Genomic DNA, 17,222 nt, shown 5'->3' with positions numbered 1-17,222 from the left:
CTGGCTTTGGCTTTTGGTGTGTGCAAGATGAGTTGTTTTAGTCAGAGCTCACAGAATTAATTCCATTCCCTGCTAGGGAATCTCTGCTATGTCTCTGAGGTCATTTGCAAAGTCAGAGCAAACCTTAATGGTATTATTTTCATTTCCCCACACATTCCTTCATAGAATCATAGAATGGTTTGCATTGGAAAGGATCTCAAATATCATCTAGTTCCAACCGCCATGCCATGGGCAGTGACACCTTTCACCAGACCAGGTTGCTCAAGGCCCCATCCAACCTAGCCAAGAACACTTCCAGGGTTGGAGTCTCCACAGCTTCTCTAGGCAACCTGTTCCAGTGTCTCACCATCTTGACTTCAATTATTTTTTTGCTAATATCTCATTGGAATCTCCCCTCTTCCAGCTTAAAGCCATCCCTCCCTCATCCTATCACTTACAAGCCCTTGTAAGAAGTTACTCCCTAGCATTTTCGTAGGCCCCCTGGTACTGAAATGCAAATTTAAGGTCTCCCTGAAGCCTTCTTTTCTCCAGGCTGAATAACTCCAGCTCTTGCAGTCTGTCCCATAGGAGAGGAGCTCCAGTGCTCTGAACAACTTCATGGCCCTCCTCTGGCTCTGCTCCAACAGTTCATTTGTTGGTTGCTTCTTCCTTTTATGACCATCTGAGGTGCAGGGGACCAGTGCTGTCCCATTATGACTGCCTTGAGGGTTTTGGCCATGCTGAAGCCATTTTAGGGAAAAAACTTGGTTTTACCCATCTGTTTTGTTGGAAAACATACCATTTATCTTGTTACAGGGGAGAATACACTTTCACCCCAAGGCTGGTTAGCAGTAGTCTCTTCATTAATGTTTGGAATTAGAATGATAAAATAAAGGCTACAGCTTTGGCAAGTAAATGTTTGCTGTAAGCATTACAGTGAGTGATGGAAGCTGAGCGTGCATCGAGAGCCTGGAACGGCACGGGAGGCTGCTGACGTCCTTGGTTTCGTTTCAATCTTCCTTAATTTCATTTCAATCTTCTGTTGAAGTTTGAGGAGGTGAGGTTTATCATTTGTTTTCCTGGCAGTCAGGAGACAAGAAAGCTCTCAATCACTCTGTGATTGCTAGCTAAGGAGGGGATTTTCTCCTTTGGTTGTTCAGATTTGTTTGCTTAAACTGTTCTGTTTTCTATAGACTTCAATGACATGTAGTGACTAGTTCCAAAGACAGCATGCTTGTTGGCTTTAAATACTGTGTTTACCCCTCTTATCTCCTATGCCCAGCACACCAGAAAGCAGCTATCCATAAGAGTAGCTGTGTTTCAAGACATTTTTGAGGGACAACTCAGTGTGGATCTCACTTTTGATGTTATGTTTATAGATATTAACAACATTGTGCCAGATACAAATGGGTGGGAGTGGGGTATTCATAGAATCATAGAGTCAACCAGGTTGGAAGAGACCTCCAAGATCATCCAGGCCAATCTAGCACCCAGCCCTAGCCAGTCAACTAGACCATGGCACTAAGTGCCTCATCCAGGCTTTTCTTGAACACCTCCGGGGATGGTGACTCCACCACCTCCCTGGGCAGCCCATTTCAATGGATTGCCCATGGACTCCACTAGAAACTAGGATGATATTAATTTATAGATCACATGAACTGGGTAGAAATGCAGAGACATGTTTCTTCTGCAGTGTCTGATATCTGAAGTTTGGACTTGATGACTGATGGTTTGACTTGATGATCTCAAAGGTCTTTTCCAATTGAAACAATTCTATGATTCTATGATCTACTCAAATTGTCTATCTACAGACCATGTGAAATAGACCACAGGCTACTCCCTTGGAGTTAATATTGGAACTTTGGAAGCTTGGTCGATTTCCTAGCTATTACAGTTTTATCTTGCTCCCCTTTTTACCTTGGAATTGTTGTGCTAATGAAGCTCTGCAAATTTCAATCACTCAGGTTCTTCAATTATGACATTGCAGTCCCTCTATGGCAGCACACTGGAGTGTAGCAGATAGGATATTATGGACTGGAGACATTCAGTGGGAAAATGTCCAAAAGCATTTCAAATCACTTAAGATAATTAAACAAGGGAAGAGAATGTGATGTGTTTAAAGAAAATGTGGTGGTTTTGCGAATGGGATGATGCTAGGTGCCTGTGCATGGGAAACTCATTACCCTTGCTTCATTCATTTGTTATATTGTAATGGGAAAGAAGAATTGAAAAATGCCTCTGTGAATGTCCTTTGTGACTATCAGGAGGCATTTGTGATGAGACCACCCCTGGATAAGCAGCAGGCTTAACGGGCTGGTTAATTCTAGAATCTTAGAATCATTTGCTTGGAAAAGACCTTTAAGGTCATCAAGTCCAACCATAATCCCAGCACTGCCAGGTCATACTAAATCATGTCCAACACATCTTCATGGGCTTTTAAATTCCTCTTGGGATGGGGACTCCACCACTTTTCTGGGCAGCCTGTTCCAGGACTGGAAATGCCTTCTGGGGAAGAAATTTTTCCTGATGGCCAACCTAAAGTTTCCCCTAGCACAGCTTGAGCCTGTTTTCTCTTATCACAAGGGAAGAGACCAAGCTCCACTTTGTTACAACCTCCTTTCAGGGAATTGTAGAAAGCCAGAAGGCCCCAGCTCAACCTCCTTTTCTCCAGACTAAACAATCCCAGTTCTTTCAGCCATTCCTATTAAGACCTGAACTCTAGACCCTTGTCTGGATCTCTTGCCCTTCTCTGGGCACCTCAATGTCCTTCTTGTAGTGAAGGAACCCAATATTCCTCTGGGTACACCTACAAAGAAACAGAACAATTGAAGCAATCTCAAACAGTTCCAGTTTAAAGTTCGAAATTTCCTGAATTGAGATACTTAAAAATTAATGGAGTACTTCAGTGTCAGTAAGCAGAGGTTTGGGTGACATTTTATAACTGCCCAGATGCACTACTGTTTCACTGCCTTTACCTCTCCCATTTGCAGGCAAAGTTTAACATCCATTGCCAGAGGGCTTTTAATAAGAATTTGTATAACAGAGGCAGGTAATACTTGGATGCAGGAGAAAACAGGCACTTTTATCATTTGGAGGGAGGAGAGGGAGTAACAAGCAGAAATAAAGGTCAGATGTCTGTCTGAGCTACTGACAGTGTATCTGAGGAGAAGTGAAGCAGCAGAGCCAGGTCTGAGTCAGTCTTGCACTGCCAGTGGGTTGTTATGATCAGGGCTCCCACAGAGCAGGTGGAGCAGCTGACTGCCATCATTTAGAAGTCATAGGAATACTTAGTGTGCTTCCTACAATACTTAAAGTTCTTGAAGTAGTGAAATTATACTGAGATGTTACCAAAACCAAAGGCAAGCAGGAAAACAAACTAAAAAGCATGAAAAGTGATCTTCAAAGCTCAGTAGCTTCACAACACTTCCTCTATATCATTGAAAGTAACCCTGTGAGCCTTCCAAACCTAACCTAAGAGCACATTGCTGTGATGTTGGAATCCACAGAAGAGATGTCCATATGTGGCTATATCTGAAACAAGATTTCAGGCAAAGATTTGAGGCTGTGCTTTCAGACCCTGCCACAGGATAAGGAATTCAGATCACACATCTCAGTGCGGTGAGCCTACAGTGCATATGCAGAGTACCCAAGATTCATTCCTAGGCACCTCAGACCTCAGAATCAAAATGGCTGATAAAGCTCCAGCTCAGATTTGAGGTTGCTGTACATCTCCCTGGGATTCTGAAGAGAACAGTGGTGCTTTCAAAAATTGCATATGGTGTTTCTATTCCAGGCATGAGATTTTAGCTAAGTCTCTAAATCATGCTTCACTTTACCCCATTTCAAGACTTAGTTAATGCTCGATGGCAGTAGGAAGATCATGACACATCCTTGGGTTGTGCTGGCTGGATTTGAATTGTATGTCACAGAGCAATGACACAAGAGAGGAAGCTCATGTCCCTGCTTGCTCACTAGCATCAACAGTTAGATAGCACTAGGAAAACCAAAGAATCGTAGATACAGTGAGGTTGGAAAAGACCTCTGGGTCCAGAGAAGGGTGACAAAGCTGGTGAGGGGCCTGGAACACAAACCCTATGAGGAGAGGCTGAGGGAGCTGGGGGTGTGCATCCTGCAGAAGAGGAGGCTCAGGGGAGACCTCATTGCTGTCTACAACTACCTGAAGGGAGGTTGTAGCCAGGTGGGGATTGGTCTCTTCTCCCAGACAACCAGAAACAGAACAAGAGGACACAGTCTCAAGTTGTGCCAGGGGAAGTATAGGCTGGATGTTGGGAGGAAGTTCTTCACAGAGAGAGTGATTTACCATTGGAATGGGCCGTCCAGGGAGGTGGTGGAGTCACTGTCCCTGGAGGTGTTGAAAAAAAGCTTGGATGAGGCACTTAGTGCCATGGTCTAGTTGACTGGCTAGGGCTGAGTGTTAGGTTGGACTGGCTGATCTTGGAGGTCTCTTCCAACCTGGTTGATTCTATGATTCTATGATCAGGTCCAATTGTGAAACCAACACCGTTATGCCCACTAAACTATGTCCCCAGGTGCCATGTCTACACATGTTTTTAACAATTCCAGGATTGATGACTCTACCCTCTCCCTGGGCAGCCTGTTTCAATGATTGACCACTCTTTCAGAAAAGAAAATCTTCCTAAACCTCTTCTGGTGCAAATTGAGCCCATTTCTGCTCATTCTATCATGAGATACTTGGGAGAAAAGACTGACCCCTACCTGGCTACCACCTACTTTCAGGGCATTGTAGAAAGCAGTAAGGTCTCCACTCAGCCTTTTCTTCTTCAGGCTAAACACAGTTCTGCCTGTGTCCTCACCAGACCTGGTCTCTAGACCCTTCACCAGCTTTGTTGCCCGTCTCTGGACATGCTCCACATCTCAATGTCTTTCCTGTAGTAAGAATCAGGGGTGTATTATTGCAAAAAACTGGCATCTCTTCTGCCAGCTCTGATCCCCTGCTGAAATAAACAAAGGTCAAGTTTATGCTCCATGTCATGCCAGAGCAAGGCATAGTTCTTCTGTAACACTGAACCATACACCAGCCAGGATGCTGAAGGAATGTGTACCAGACCATCCAGACATCCTACAGTCTGGCTTTAAACAGTGCTGCTGAGTGTCAGTTGCTGGGTGCCACTTCAGTCTCACAGAGCAGCTTTGAGAGACTTGTGGATCCCTTTTGATGGATAACAATATTGGTGTCTTCCTTCTTGTATCTGTATTGCAGAGGGATGACCTTGAACAGTGAGGGCAACTAAAGAAGTTTCATTGTGAAAGACAGATGGAAAAACAAGCCTGTGTACTGTTAGAATGAGATTTGCTCCTTAGGCTTTTGTCTGCTGGTTTCTCCTGTATCACCAAGGGAAACCCTGGTGTCTGCTCCTGCTGTGATGCTGCTTAGATGTTTTTGTGACTAACACGAGAAGTACACAGTTCCTGTCATATTTTTTATAGCCTGATATTCCATCCTTGGCACTTGGGTAGTTAAGAGAGAATTTGATGATAATCTTCACCTTTCTGAGTGATCTATGCATCAAGAAGGCAAAGCAATTGTTTCAGCTAGTGAAAGAAGTGTAACCAGAAAAAAAGGAAGAAAGGGCTGAATATCAGGAAATACATCACAACAGTAACAGCTGTTGGAATGCAAAGTAATCTCCCTTTGAAAGTGGTGGGATCAGCACTGCTTCTGACATTTGAAGCTGGATGAGACAGAACCTAATTTGATCTATCGCCTACTTGGCTTCCAGGGAGGCTGTCTCTATGCCCCACTAGATTTTTTTTCCATCTCAAACTTCTGTGACTCTGTCTTTCTGCCTCTCCCTGGGTGATGAAATATCATTATAACCTTTTGAAATAATATATTGGTGCCTGGAGAGCAAGGACTGATTTTCTCATTTGCAAGTGAGAGGCAGTGTGTTAAATTACTGTTCCTGTCAGTGAATGGATTGAGTCAAAAATCTGATGTATTTAAAACAGGGCATTTTTCCCCCTCCCCCGACAAACCCCATAAGATTTCACATTGTGTGGGGCCAGGAAGGTGACTGTTAGAAGTTTAAATAACATTTATCATACTCCCTGAGGCTTAAGGCAGTGGGAACTGCCTGACACCTGAAAATGCCTCAGCAAATCTGACAGGTAAGCTTCCTACTGATGTACAGAGGATGAGGAAGGCTGGGCTGTGCCTGTCATAGATGAAGAGGGGTAAAACTTTTCTGAGCCATCAAAGATTCTACTTCTTAATTTGACTCTGGAAGATGGAAAAAAATGTACAATGCTGACAAACACAATGACACAGTACATACACGAGCCAGCAAGGTGCCTTCGTGGTAAGCAAGCAGAAGGAGGCTCAAAACTGTGGCTACCTTTGAATTACTGGGTCCAGTTCTGGGTTACCCAGTTCAAGAATGACAGGGGAGCACTGGACAGAGTGCAATGGAGATTACAAAGGTGGTGACAGGACAGGGGAATATCTGTGAGGAGGAAAGGCTGTGAGATCTGGGGCTGTTTAGCCTGGAGGAGGTTTTCAGGAGAGGAGATATTTTAGTGCTCAAAAAGAGCTGAAGGTTGAGGGTCAAAAGGATGGGGCTGGGCTCTTTTCAGTGGTGCCTTGTGATAGGACAAGAGTCAGTGACTGCAAACTAGAACACAGGAGGTTTTGCTTGAGTTCAAGTTAAAAACTTTTCACCTTGTGAGTGCTGGAGCACTGGAGAAGGCTTCCCAGGGAGGCAGCAGAGTCTCCTTTGGAGACTTTGCAAACCTGCCTGGACATGATCCTGTGCAACCTGATCTAGGCAAACCTGCATTAGCACTTCTGTGATTGTGTGATAAGTAATTTAACTGAAGAATTCTGGTTTCTCATCTTTGGAGAATAAATGAGAAACTCGTGGTGCTGGTTTCAGCCAATCTGCTTTAATTGCTGTTGATGCGGTTCTCGACAGTCTCTGTTTCTGCCCCTTCATGCAGGGCAAAAATACTGATAATCATCTGGTATTGCTGAGACTTGTAACTGACAACATTAGAAACTCCAGCACGGTGATGAATTGCACTGTGATACATTAATGTTATTTTGATCCCTGCTCTTTTGGAATTACATTGATCCAATTAGGTTAAGTAGCTTCCCATCTACATTAATTTACTTTCCTCTATTAATCTTCTGTATTGTGGGTCAAAACCAGAAATGTAAATCAATCTATTACATTGCATAGCATTGAGGGGCAAGAGGTAATTAAATTACTTAATAGATACATATGTTGAATTAATCATTGGGTATGTTAAACATTATCGTCATCATTGGAAAGTGAACTTGTGTGCACTCACTCTGGGCTTCAAATGCTTGTTAGATTTGCTGTCATAACCTTTCAAGAAATGCTTTCACGTGATTTCATAGAATCATAGAACCAAGCAGGTTGGAAGAGACCTCCAAGATCAGCCAGTCCAACCTAGCACCCAGCCCTAGCCAGTCAACTAGACCATGGCACTAAGTGCCTCAGCCAGGCTTTGCTTGAACATCTCCAGGGACAGTGACTCCACCACCTCCCTGGGCAGCCCACTCCAATGCCAATCACTCTCTCTGGAAACAACTTCCTCCTAACATCCAGCCTACACTTCCCCTGGCACAACTTGAGACTGGGTCCTCTTGTTCTGTTGCTGGTTATCTGGGAGAGGAGACCAACCCCCACCTGGCTACAACCTCCCTTCAGGTAGTTGTAGACAGCAATGAGGTCCCCCCTGAGCCTCCTCTTCTGCAGGATGCACACTCCCAGCTCCCTCAGCCTCTCCTCATAGGGTTTGTGTTCCAAGCCTTTCACCAGCTTCATTTCCCTTCTCTGGACACCTTCCAGCACCTCAACATCTCTATTGAATTGAGAAGCCCAGAACTGGACACAGTCCAGTGTGAAATCTGTGATTTACTGTCTCTGAATGCTGCATGTTTCTACATCTGCACATTTTTTTAAGATATTAAGAAAAAGAAAAATAGTGAAAGAGTGGTCAGGCTCTGGAATAGGTTGCCCAGTGAGGTGGTGGAATCACCATCCCTGGAGGTGTTCAAGAAATGTGTGGACATGACACTTGGGGATGTAGTTTGATGGCTGTGGTCATGTTTGGTTGGTGGTTGGAGTCAATGGGGTCTTTTCCAAATGAAATGATTCTGATTCTATAATAGATGTTTTTAAAAGTGGGAATAGGAGCTTCATTTTTTGCCAGAAATAGTTGGGATCCCCAGCAGCATGTTGTGCAGAGGTCCTCAGAGGTCCCTTATCATTGTCCTTTCCTCTAGCTTGCTGTCAAAGTAGGACCAGCACCTTATGTGGCAGGAAAACAGATGTCTCGGCAGTGATATCTGAGTTACTAAACTGAAGGAACGTTAGTGAAGCCTCCTGAAAAATGTCATAATTTTCTTAAAAGGTCCTTAAGTACATGAATTTTCCATGCTTTAAGTTCTACTTTGGCTTCCACATTGGAGCATACCTTCTATTTTAAGACATTAGTCCAACAGTGGAGTTTCTTCATCTTGATGCTCTTACCAGCCTTTGACAGCTCACGCTGGGAATGCTGACATTCAGTTGGTATTTTCAGCATGGTAGATAGCAAAGTTTCATCTTGACAGCTATGTTAGGAATTTGTATGCCTGCTATACTTCCTCACTTTAGGAAGTGTAACTCTTTATGAAAGACTCAAATGACAATGAAGCTTTGATGTAAGAGAATGAGATATGGTAGCTGGAAACTGAATGTTGACACAGTCACGTTAGATAATGCAATGAAGTGGTTTTAGAGTTGGACTTGATGCCTTTAAAGATCTCTCCCAACCAAAAAAAAAAAATCTATAATTCTATACATTGAGCTTAATTAATTGGTAAAAAATAACCAGGGTTCTTCATCATGGGAAACCCAGACAAGAGCTTTATACGGTAAGGAAATGGATCTGGTTCCACCATAGACGTCTTACTAGAAGACTAGTTCAATCCGAATGGCCTATGTGACACAGGAGCTCAGATTGCTAATCACAGTACTCCCTTCTGGTAAGGAAATCTGTGAATATATGAAATACTTTCAAAATTCATGCCTGAGGGTGGAATGAACAGAAGCAGAAAGATCACCTTTATTGTCACTGCTGTCAAACTCATCAGAAATACCAGCTCACAGAGTGAGTATGGTGTTCAATCACTATGCCCTTATGCTACAACTGCTACCCTATCCCTCACCTGGATTTTGTACTATTAAACAGAAATCTATCCTATATGGAATACCATCTCCAAAAAGTGCATAACAAAACTCTTGGCTTTAACTATGATGAGATCTTACCTTTTGCCTTTACAAAGGTAATTACCGCCTGCTAAGTGCAAGACTTATCACTGTTATATAAATAATAATGATAATTAGGGAAGCAGCTGCTCTTTGTGGTAACGAGGAAACAAGGATACAGCCCACTTGGTTTCAGGTAGGTCAGACACTGCAGGAATGAGATGAGATAAACGTTGGTGTCAAATGCCTTCAAAGACACCACGTGGATTTGAAGTGTCCCTACAGAGCTCATTGATTAAATATATAGAGTATATAGCAGTAGATGCTTGGTTGAGCAACAAAATACTACTCCAAGTGTGGTGGTTGGCTGAAATCCAGAGCAGTTTCTGTACAACCCAACAAATGAAGCAGTGTTTTAATGTTCAGTATTTATTAATGTGATAAAATTTCCTATAAGCTGAAAAATACTGAGATTATGTGCTTGAATGCTTGGATACTGAATAATGTGTTAGGGGTTTGCTACCTTGAAATGCTTGAGAGGTGGGCCCATGAAAGCCTTATGAAGTTCAGCAATGCCAAGCACAAGGTCCTGCACCTGGGTTGAGGCAATCCTTAGCACAGGCTGGGCCATGAATGGATTGAGTGCAGCCCTTCAGAGAAGGACTTGGATGGAAAACTAAATATGAGCTATCAACGTGAGCTCACAGCCCAGAAGCCAACAGTACCCTGGGCTGCATCAAAAATAGTATGCCCCTCTGCTCTGGTGAGACCCCACCTGCAGTTCTGGATCCAGCTCTAGACCCTCTGCACACGGAAGACATGAACCTGTTGGGAAAGGTACAGAAGGGAGTCACAAAAATTATCAGAGAGCCACAAAATCTTTGCTGTGAGGACAGGCTGAGAGAGTTTTTGGTTCAACCTGGAGAAAATAAGGCTCTGGGGAGACCTTATTACAGCCTTTCAGGAATTAAAGGGCTCCTACAAGAGAGATGGGGGGAGAGGATTTTTTATCTGAAAGAGTTGTGATAGCACAAAGGGTGATGGTTCTAACCTAATAGAGGGGAAATTCTGCTTAGATAATAGGCAGAAATTCTTTGCTGTGAAGGTAGTGAGAAATTGACACAGATTGCTCAGAGAATTTGTGGATGCCTCACCTCTGAAAGTGCTCAAGGCCAGGTTGGTTGGGGATTTGAGCAACCCACTCTAGTTCAAGATGTTCCTGCTCATTGCAGGGGCGTTGCTCTGGGTGAACTTTAAAGCTCCCTTCCAACCCAAACTATTCTATGAGTCTTTCTTTTTTGTTTGTTGTTTGGTTTATTTGCTCTCATTTTATTATTTATTTCCTTGTTGTTGTTGCTGTTTTTACCTTAGGGATAAGAGACTTTTAAAGCTGAGTTTTCTGTCCTAGCACAACTGGGTGCTGGATAGCCACTGGATATTGATGTGAAACAAATAAGTCAGTAATGAAAATTAGATATTTGCTCATGTTCTAGTTTTAATGCCTGCATAAACTGCAAGAATTGTACAAGACTGTGTACTAGTCCACTTCAGTGTATATGCAAGAGTGGAGCTGCAGCTTTGAATAGGAGGAAGAGCGTGCTTTGTTCAAAGTAAGAACCCAAAGGAGAAAAGCATCTTAAAAGTAGAACAGAAGGAACATTTTGAAATGCTGTGTCAAATTGGCATTTCAATAGCCAAAATCTCTGATTTTCTGGAGGTGATGGTGGCTAATTTTTTTACTTCCTCTATATTGTGCTTTTGCATTTCACTAGGATGTTTGTCAAAACTCAAGCACATTGATGTTGAGGAACATAACTTCATATTTATGTGAGAAATAAATGTGAATATGTATTTTCCCATCTGGCCTTGTTAGAAATGGTCTTAGATAAAGAGATGAAAAACAGATCAAGAGCAACACTACGAAAAGATAAGTCTTCAGAGTTGTCACACACATGTTCCTCTCTGGAGATTTCTGGAAAGATGTCAGTTTCAAGTCAAAATTTTTTATAACATTGCTAAAGGCAGGAGAGAAAACTTGAACATGTCTCATGAAGAGCAACTGCAATGGCTGGGATCTTAGTCTGGAGAAGAGAACACTGAGGATCTCTATAGCTCCCTGAAAGGGCACTGAGATGGGGGTTGGTCTTGAGATGTTGAGGTGCTGGAACGTGTCCAGAGAAGGGCAACAAAGCCGGTGAAAGGCCTGGAACACAAACCCTATGAGGAGAGGCTGAGGGAACTGGGGTTGTTTAGCCTGGAGAAAAGGAGGCTCAGGGGGGACCTCATTGCTGCCTACAACTACCTGAAGGGAGGTTGTAGCCAGGTGGGGGTTGGTCTCTTCTGCCAGGCAACCAGCAACAGAACAAGGGGACACAGTCTGAAGTAGTGCCAGGGGAAGTCTAGGCTGGAAGTTAGGAGGAAGTTGTTTCCAGAGAGAGTGATTAGCATTGGAATGGGCTGTCCAAGGAGGTGGTGGAGTCACTGTCCCTGGAGGTGTTGAAGAAAAGCCTGGCTGAGGCACTTAGTGCCATGGTCTAGTTGACTGGCTAGGGCTGGGTGCTGGGTTGGACTGGATGATCTTGGAGGTCTCTTCCAACCTGCTCATTTCTATGATTCTTTTTTACCAAGTAACTAGCAATAGTTCAAGAGGAAATGACCTCAGGTTTTGCCAGGGGAGGTTTAGGTTGGATATTAAGGAAAAGTCCTTTACTGAAAGAGTGGTCAGGCATTGGAAAAGGCTGCCCTGAGCAGTGGTGGATTCACCAACTTTGGAGGCATTTATAAAATATGCGGACATGGCACTTCAGAACCTGGCTTAGCAGGCATGGTGGTGTTGGCTTGATGGTTGGATTTGATGACCTTAGAGTATTTTCCAACATTAGTCATTGTATCATTCTGTGAGAATGAGAACAAAATACCTCATCATGAACATTGGTCTTTCACCACCTCCTGATACACCATTTCAAGTTGTTAGATCTCCATTCATAATATCCTTTTCAGCTGATCAGAACAAATCCAGTACTCTGACTTCTGTAATGTTCTTGTGGTATAGCCTTCAGTGCCAATGGAAGAAATCTATTTCATTTACAAAAAGACAAACTAATATTTGGGTGGTCACTTGCTGATCAGTGCAACATTCTATGGTGAGAATTGATCATAGAATCATAGAATCAGCCAGGTTGGAAGAGACTTCCGAGATCATCCAGTCCGACCTAGCAACCAGCCCTAGCCAGTCAACTAGACCATGGCACTAAGTGCCTCATCCAGGCTTTGCTTGAACACCTCCAGGGATGGTGACTCCACCACCTCCTTGGGCAGCCCATTCCAATGCCAATCACACTCTCTGACAACAACTTCCTCCTAACACCCAGCCTAGACTTCCCCTGGCACAACTTGAGACTGTGTCCCCTTGTTCTGTTGCTGCTTGCCTGGCAGAAGAGACCAACCCCCACCTGGCTACAACCTCCCTTCAGGTAGTTGTAGACAGCAATGAGGTCCACCCCGAGCCTCCTCTTCTGCAGGCTAAACACCCCCAGCTCCCTCAGCCTCTCCTCATAGGGTTTGTGTTCCAGGCCTTTCACCAGCTTTGTTGCCCTTCTCTGGACACCTTCCAGATGATGACCTAAAAGATCTTTTCTAACTGAAACGATTCTGCATAATCTCAGAATTGTTTCAATTGGAAAAGACCTCTAAGATCATTGAGTCTAGCCGTCATGGCCATTAAAACACTATGATAGAGTGAAGTAAGTAACATGTGGGAAAGATTTAATTTTCCACAAATCTCCATTACTTAACAATGCTCCAAATGTCAAGATTTCAGATTTAATGTAAAATGTCTTGAAAACTGTACAGAAGATGCAATCCTCATTTGGAAGAGAAAGCAGTCTGGAAACTCATTGTCTTCTTGCATTTAACAAATGAAATGTTCACGTGCTGCAGCTTCACAACTTGGAACTATATTTTTCCTTGCTTGATGTGATGGTTTGGGCGTTCCCCACCCCCCCACACTTTGTAAATCACCCAGACTAGACTCAGCCATCTCTGGAAATCTGATTGAAGCTTATTATTTACAGTTTAGCACAATATACAAGCAGATATTTACAGTATATACAGTTATAGACAGAAATATACATGGTAAAAGGTAATACAGAAACACAACTCCCCTCCCAGAAACCTGAGTCCCCAGGAGGGGCACCCAACTGCCCTTCCACCTTCTCCCACCCCTCTACCTTACCCCAGATGTTGCCTTTTGCCCCAAGGAAGAATGGAGGTCGGCCAGGGGGGTTAGGAAGCAAAGTGGATTAATCAGAGAGATGGAGGGTAAGGTTAGAGAGAAATGCAGCTCAGAGCTCAGGCTGTGCTCAAACTCCCTTTTCTATGTTTTGGTTCTTCCTCTTATACCTCTCAGCAAGCCTATGAGTGAAGTAGACATCACCATTGTTTGTCTTTCACAGCCTGTGATCTAATCCTTCTCACCAAAACATTCTTGCTAGCTTCAAACTAGCACCCTTGACAAACATCCCCAGTCGTCACTGCATCCTTAGCTCTTGGCTTTGATCACTGTCTCAAACAGAAGCACTGAAGGACAAAGTCAGGGTGATGTGGCCTTAATATGACATGTGCTGTATTTTTTCCAGGGGCCTGTTAGCCAGCACCTTCACAGAAACCCACTATTTGGGAGACGGCACTGATGTGGTTCTCACACGCAATTACACGGTAAGGTTGGAGCTTCGTGGGTGCCTGACGCTTCAGCCTTAAAACCTGAAGTGCTCTCAGCCAGGGTCTGAGCCATGGCATGAAACAGCTCAGTGCGTGATCTTTCTTCATTGTTGCCTTCAGTACCTGTTTGACTGCTGCTGTCCTCTGCATTCCTTTTGAGAGTGACTGTTAAAGGCAAGCCATGGGAGTTTTAGCCAGGTGCCTTCTAAAATCTGTAGGTATGTTCAGACTCTCGGAAATATATCCATTAAGGTTTTGTCTTTAATGCAGCCATTGTTGACCAGTTGTGGAGGAAAGTCCTGGGTCAGTTAGGAAGAAAGCCCTAAATGTCTAATTTCCAATTTTTGGGAGCTCACATCAGATGTTCTGAAAGCTTGTATGTCTTTCCACACTGGGAAATTCAAGTCTGGGAGGTTGAGAGAGGGAGAGGACAGGGAAAATGGGTTGATTTGGTTTGTTTTTTGAACCATATCATATGACCATTATGCATATACTTATGTATTTATATGTATATACACAGATTTATTTGTGCTCTCTTGCCCCTCTACACTGCCCCAGTAAGGTCACATCTGGAGTACCGGGACCAGTTCTAGTATCTCCAGTTCAAAAGAGACAGGGAACTGCTGCAGAGAGTCCAGTGAAGGCTACAAAGCTGAGTAAGAGACTGGAGCATCTCTGTAAGGAGCAGAGTCTGAGAGACCTGGGACTTAGCAAGTGCTAAAGGGTGGGGAGTAAGTGTACGGGGCCAGACTCTTTCCTGTGGTGTCCAGTGACAGGACAAGGGCAGTATGCACAGACTAGAACCCAGGAGGTTCCACTGAAACATGAGGAGAAACATCTGTCCTGTGAGGGTTCTGGAGCACTGGAGAAGGCTGTCCAAAAAGATTGTGGAGTCTGCTTCTCTGGAGAGATTCCAAACCCATCCAGACATTGTGATCCTGGGCAGCCCACTGTGGGTGACCCTGGCTTAGCAGGGAGGTTGAGCTAACTGATCTCTCCAGAGGTTCCTTCCAGCCTCTACCATGTTTTGATTCTGTAAATATGACCAATATGAATCTCGTTAAAATCAGTTTTATAAACAGCTTTTTATAAGTAAACAAACCACTTTGAGGCAGTGATGATTTTCTCTTCTGACAACACCAAGGCCTTAATTAGAAACAATGCAGCAAACAATTTTAATTACAAAGTTTATCTTTCATCTGCCTAAGTGCCATAAAGTGTTTGTTATGTTACTTTATTTACTTATTGACACCCTCTTTGTGTTCCCATCCATAATGGGCTTTGCTGGTCTCAGCGAATGCCATTATTTCTGTGCACAGCATCTTACTTCTGGAAAAGCATCTTCATTATATCTCCAGACTTCCCAAGTAAAGCAATCATTTTGAAAGCTTTCAGTGTTGATTTTTATTGCTGGGTGCTCATATCTTCTTCAAAATCAGCTTAGGAGCCAATAGTCATTTGTTTCAGAAACAGAAAAGCTGGATAGGCTCCTACAGGATGCAAAAGGAAAGAAATGAAGCACACACATCTTTGGTAGATTAACTTACATGAACATGAATATGTGTACAGCTAATGTAAGCTTTCCTTCACTAAAAAAAACCCACATCTCTTTTCACAATGGCAGTAAGTCATGATTAATTCTGACAGTGAATTCTGCTGCCTAAAATACGGTTTTGAGAGATGAGTGAATTCATTTTTCATTAAATGCTGCAATATGGTTTAAGAAAGATAAGTCTCTGTGATTTCATTTTTCTATCTCTTCTTCACTGAGGACATCAGTGTAGTCAGTAGTTGAAACCAAATCCAATTTTCCATTCAGAAGTTGCTTAGTCAAATTGTGCTTGGAGGTCAAACCAAGTTAGGTTTGTGAAACTGCCACTTAGAGAGCTTCTCTAGCAGAGGAGTCAGTGCCTGGGTTATTTTTCTGGTTTATAGCACTGGAACATTTTGCAGTTGTCAAAAACTAGTATTTATTAAATGATCCCAAATAAGGGTAGAGCACTGCTTTGAATGTGACAAATCAGCCATGGTAATTATTTGTTTTTAGAGGGTCATCCATTTTATATACTAGTTTATAGGAATAAAAAGATGTGTAGGAGGAAAAAAAAAAGTTCCTGCAGCTCAGTGGAGTTACTGAGCTAGAAATCAATTTTCTACCAGTCCAATTGCAGGCCATGGTCTGATAAGTTTACATTTTCAATATTGAACTTTGGCATCACATAGCATGGGGATCTCAGAGAAGCTGTGAAATGGGCCACAACAAGGGGCTCAAAGTTAATAAAATGACAAGCTGTGTGTGCAGAGGAAAAAAAAAAACAGGACCTTTGCCATAATTCACTCTTTGATGAAGACAGCTAGACTGCAGCAGCCTGTGTGGGACAAGATAGCAGCTTGTCCTACCCTTCCACTAAGGGCTGAGCTTAAGGCTGGTGATGCTGAACCCCAAAGATTGCTTTCTGAAGAGCTCTGAACTGCACCTCTGCCTCACACTTGCTTTAAGTGACAAGAATAAACTACTCTGTGGTTTAAACTCTTTTTAAGTCACTGTATGAGAGTCAGTGCTGAGGTGGAGAGCATTGTTTTTTCTTCTGTCTTATCAACTGGATGCATGTAACTAATAATATAAAGTGAAATAGTGCAGTGATACTGAGGACTTTAACATCCACAGCAATTCTAACTGTAGCCATCATCTCCCAACATTTCTATGATTCCTCCCTTCTGTTATGGCTTTATCTTTGCTAATGCATTATTGACTCTTTATAAGAACTGTTGATAAAAATACCCCAAAAGAAAACACCTTTCCTTTGTGTTTGTCATTTCTTTCAGTGAGAGAAGCTACTGAGATTTGTATATAGAAAGTCAGATGTTACTGTTCTGTGTTCACTTGCTCACGCTGGAAATACAAACACTCTAAACAAATATTTTTCATGGTATAACCTTATTTGCAGGAAATTGATATTGGAATTATTCCATCTTGCCCAGCATTTTCATGGCTGTTGCTTTCTTCAATAAAATCAAGGTGGTCTTTAGAAGTTTGCAATGTGAGGCTTTGTAAATGAAAGCCATGCCCCCAAAATGAAAAGGTTAATTAATGCAGCTAGATGGCTGTGAATGAACTGAGCAATAAAAAGGCACAGTGAGATGTCTGTCAGATTGAAGCATGAGTGATAACTTTCCTTTGCACTAATAAGATAGGAACCTTTTACAGCAGTGTTTTCAGTTTCCAGGTGGCATTCAATGGAGCCATGAGAAAAGAAATGTTGG

The 17,222-nt window shown here is 43.0% G+C and overlaps 1 protein-coding gene across 1 annotated transcript in view; it reads left to right on the top strand.

Annotated features, from left to right (window-relative positions):
* Positions 1-17,222, top strand: part of ADAM12 (ADAM metallopeptidase domain 12) — a 258,735-nt gene that overhangs the window by 137,474 nt on the left and 104,039 nt on the right. Inside the window, exon 4 of the mRNA XM_064145307.1 lies at positions 13,877-13,955. Within this exon, the coding sequence (XP_064001377.1) occupies positions 13,877-13,955 (79 nt within the window). The remainder of the gene's footprint in view (positions 1-13,876; positions 13,956-17,222) is intronic.

Source organism: Pogoniulus pusillus, chromosome 6, assembly GCF_015220805.1.
Source record: "Pogoniulus pusillus isolate bPogPus1 chromosome 6, bPogPus1.pri, whole genome shotgun sequence".
NCBI lineage: Eukaryota > Metazoa > Chordata > Aves > Piciformes > Lybiidae > Pogoniulus > Pogoniulus pusillus.
Note: the sequence above shows the minus strand (reverse complement) of the source record. Positions and strands in the feature narration are given on the sequence as shown.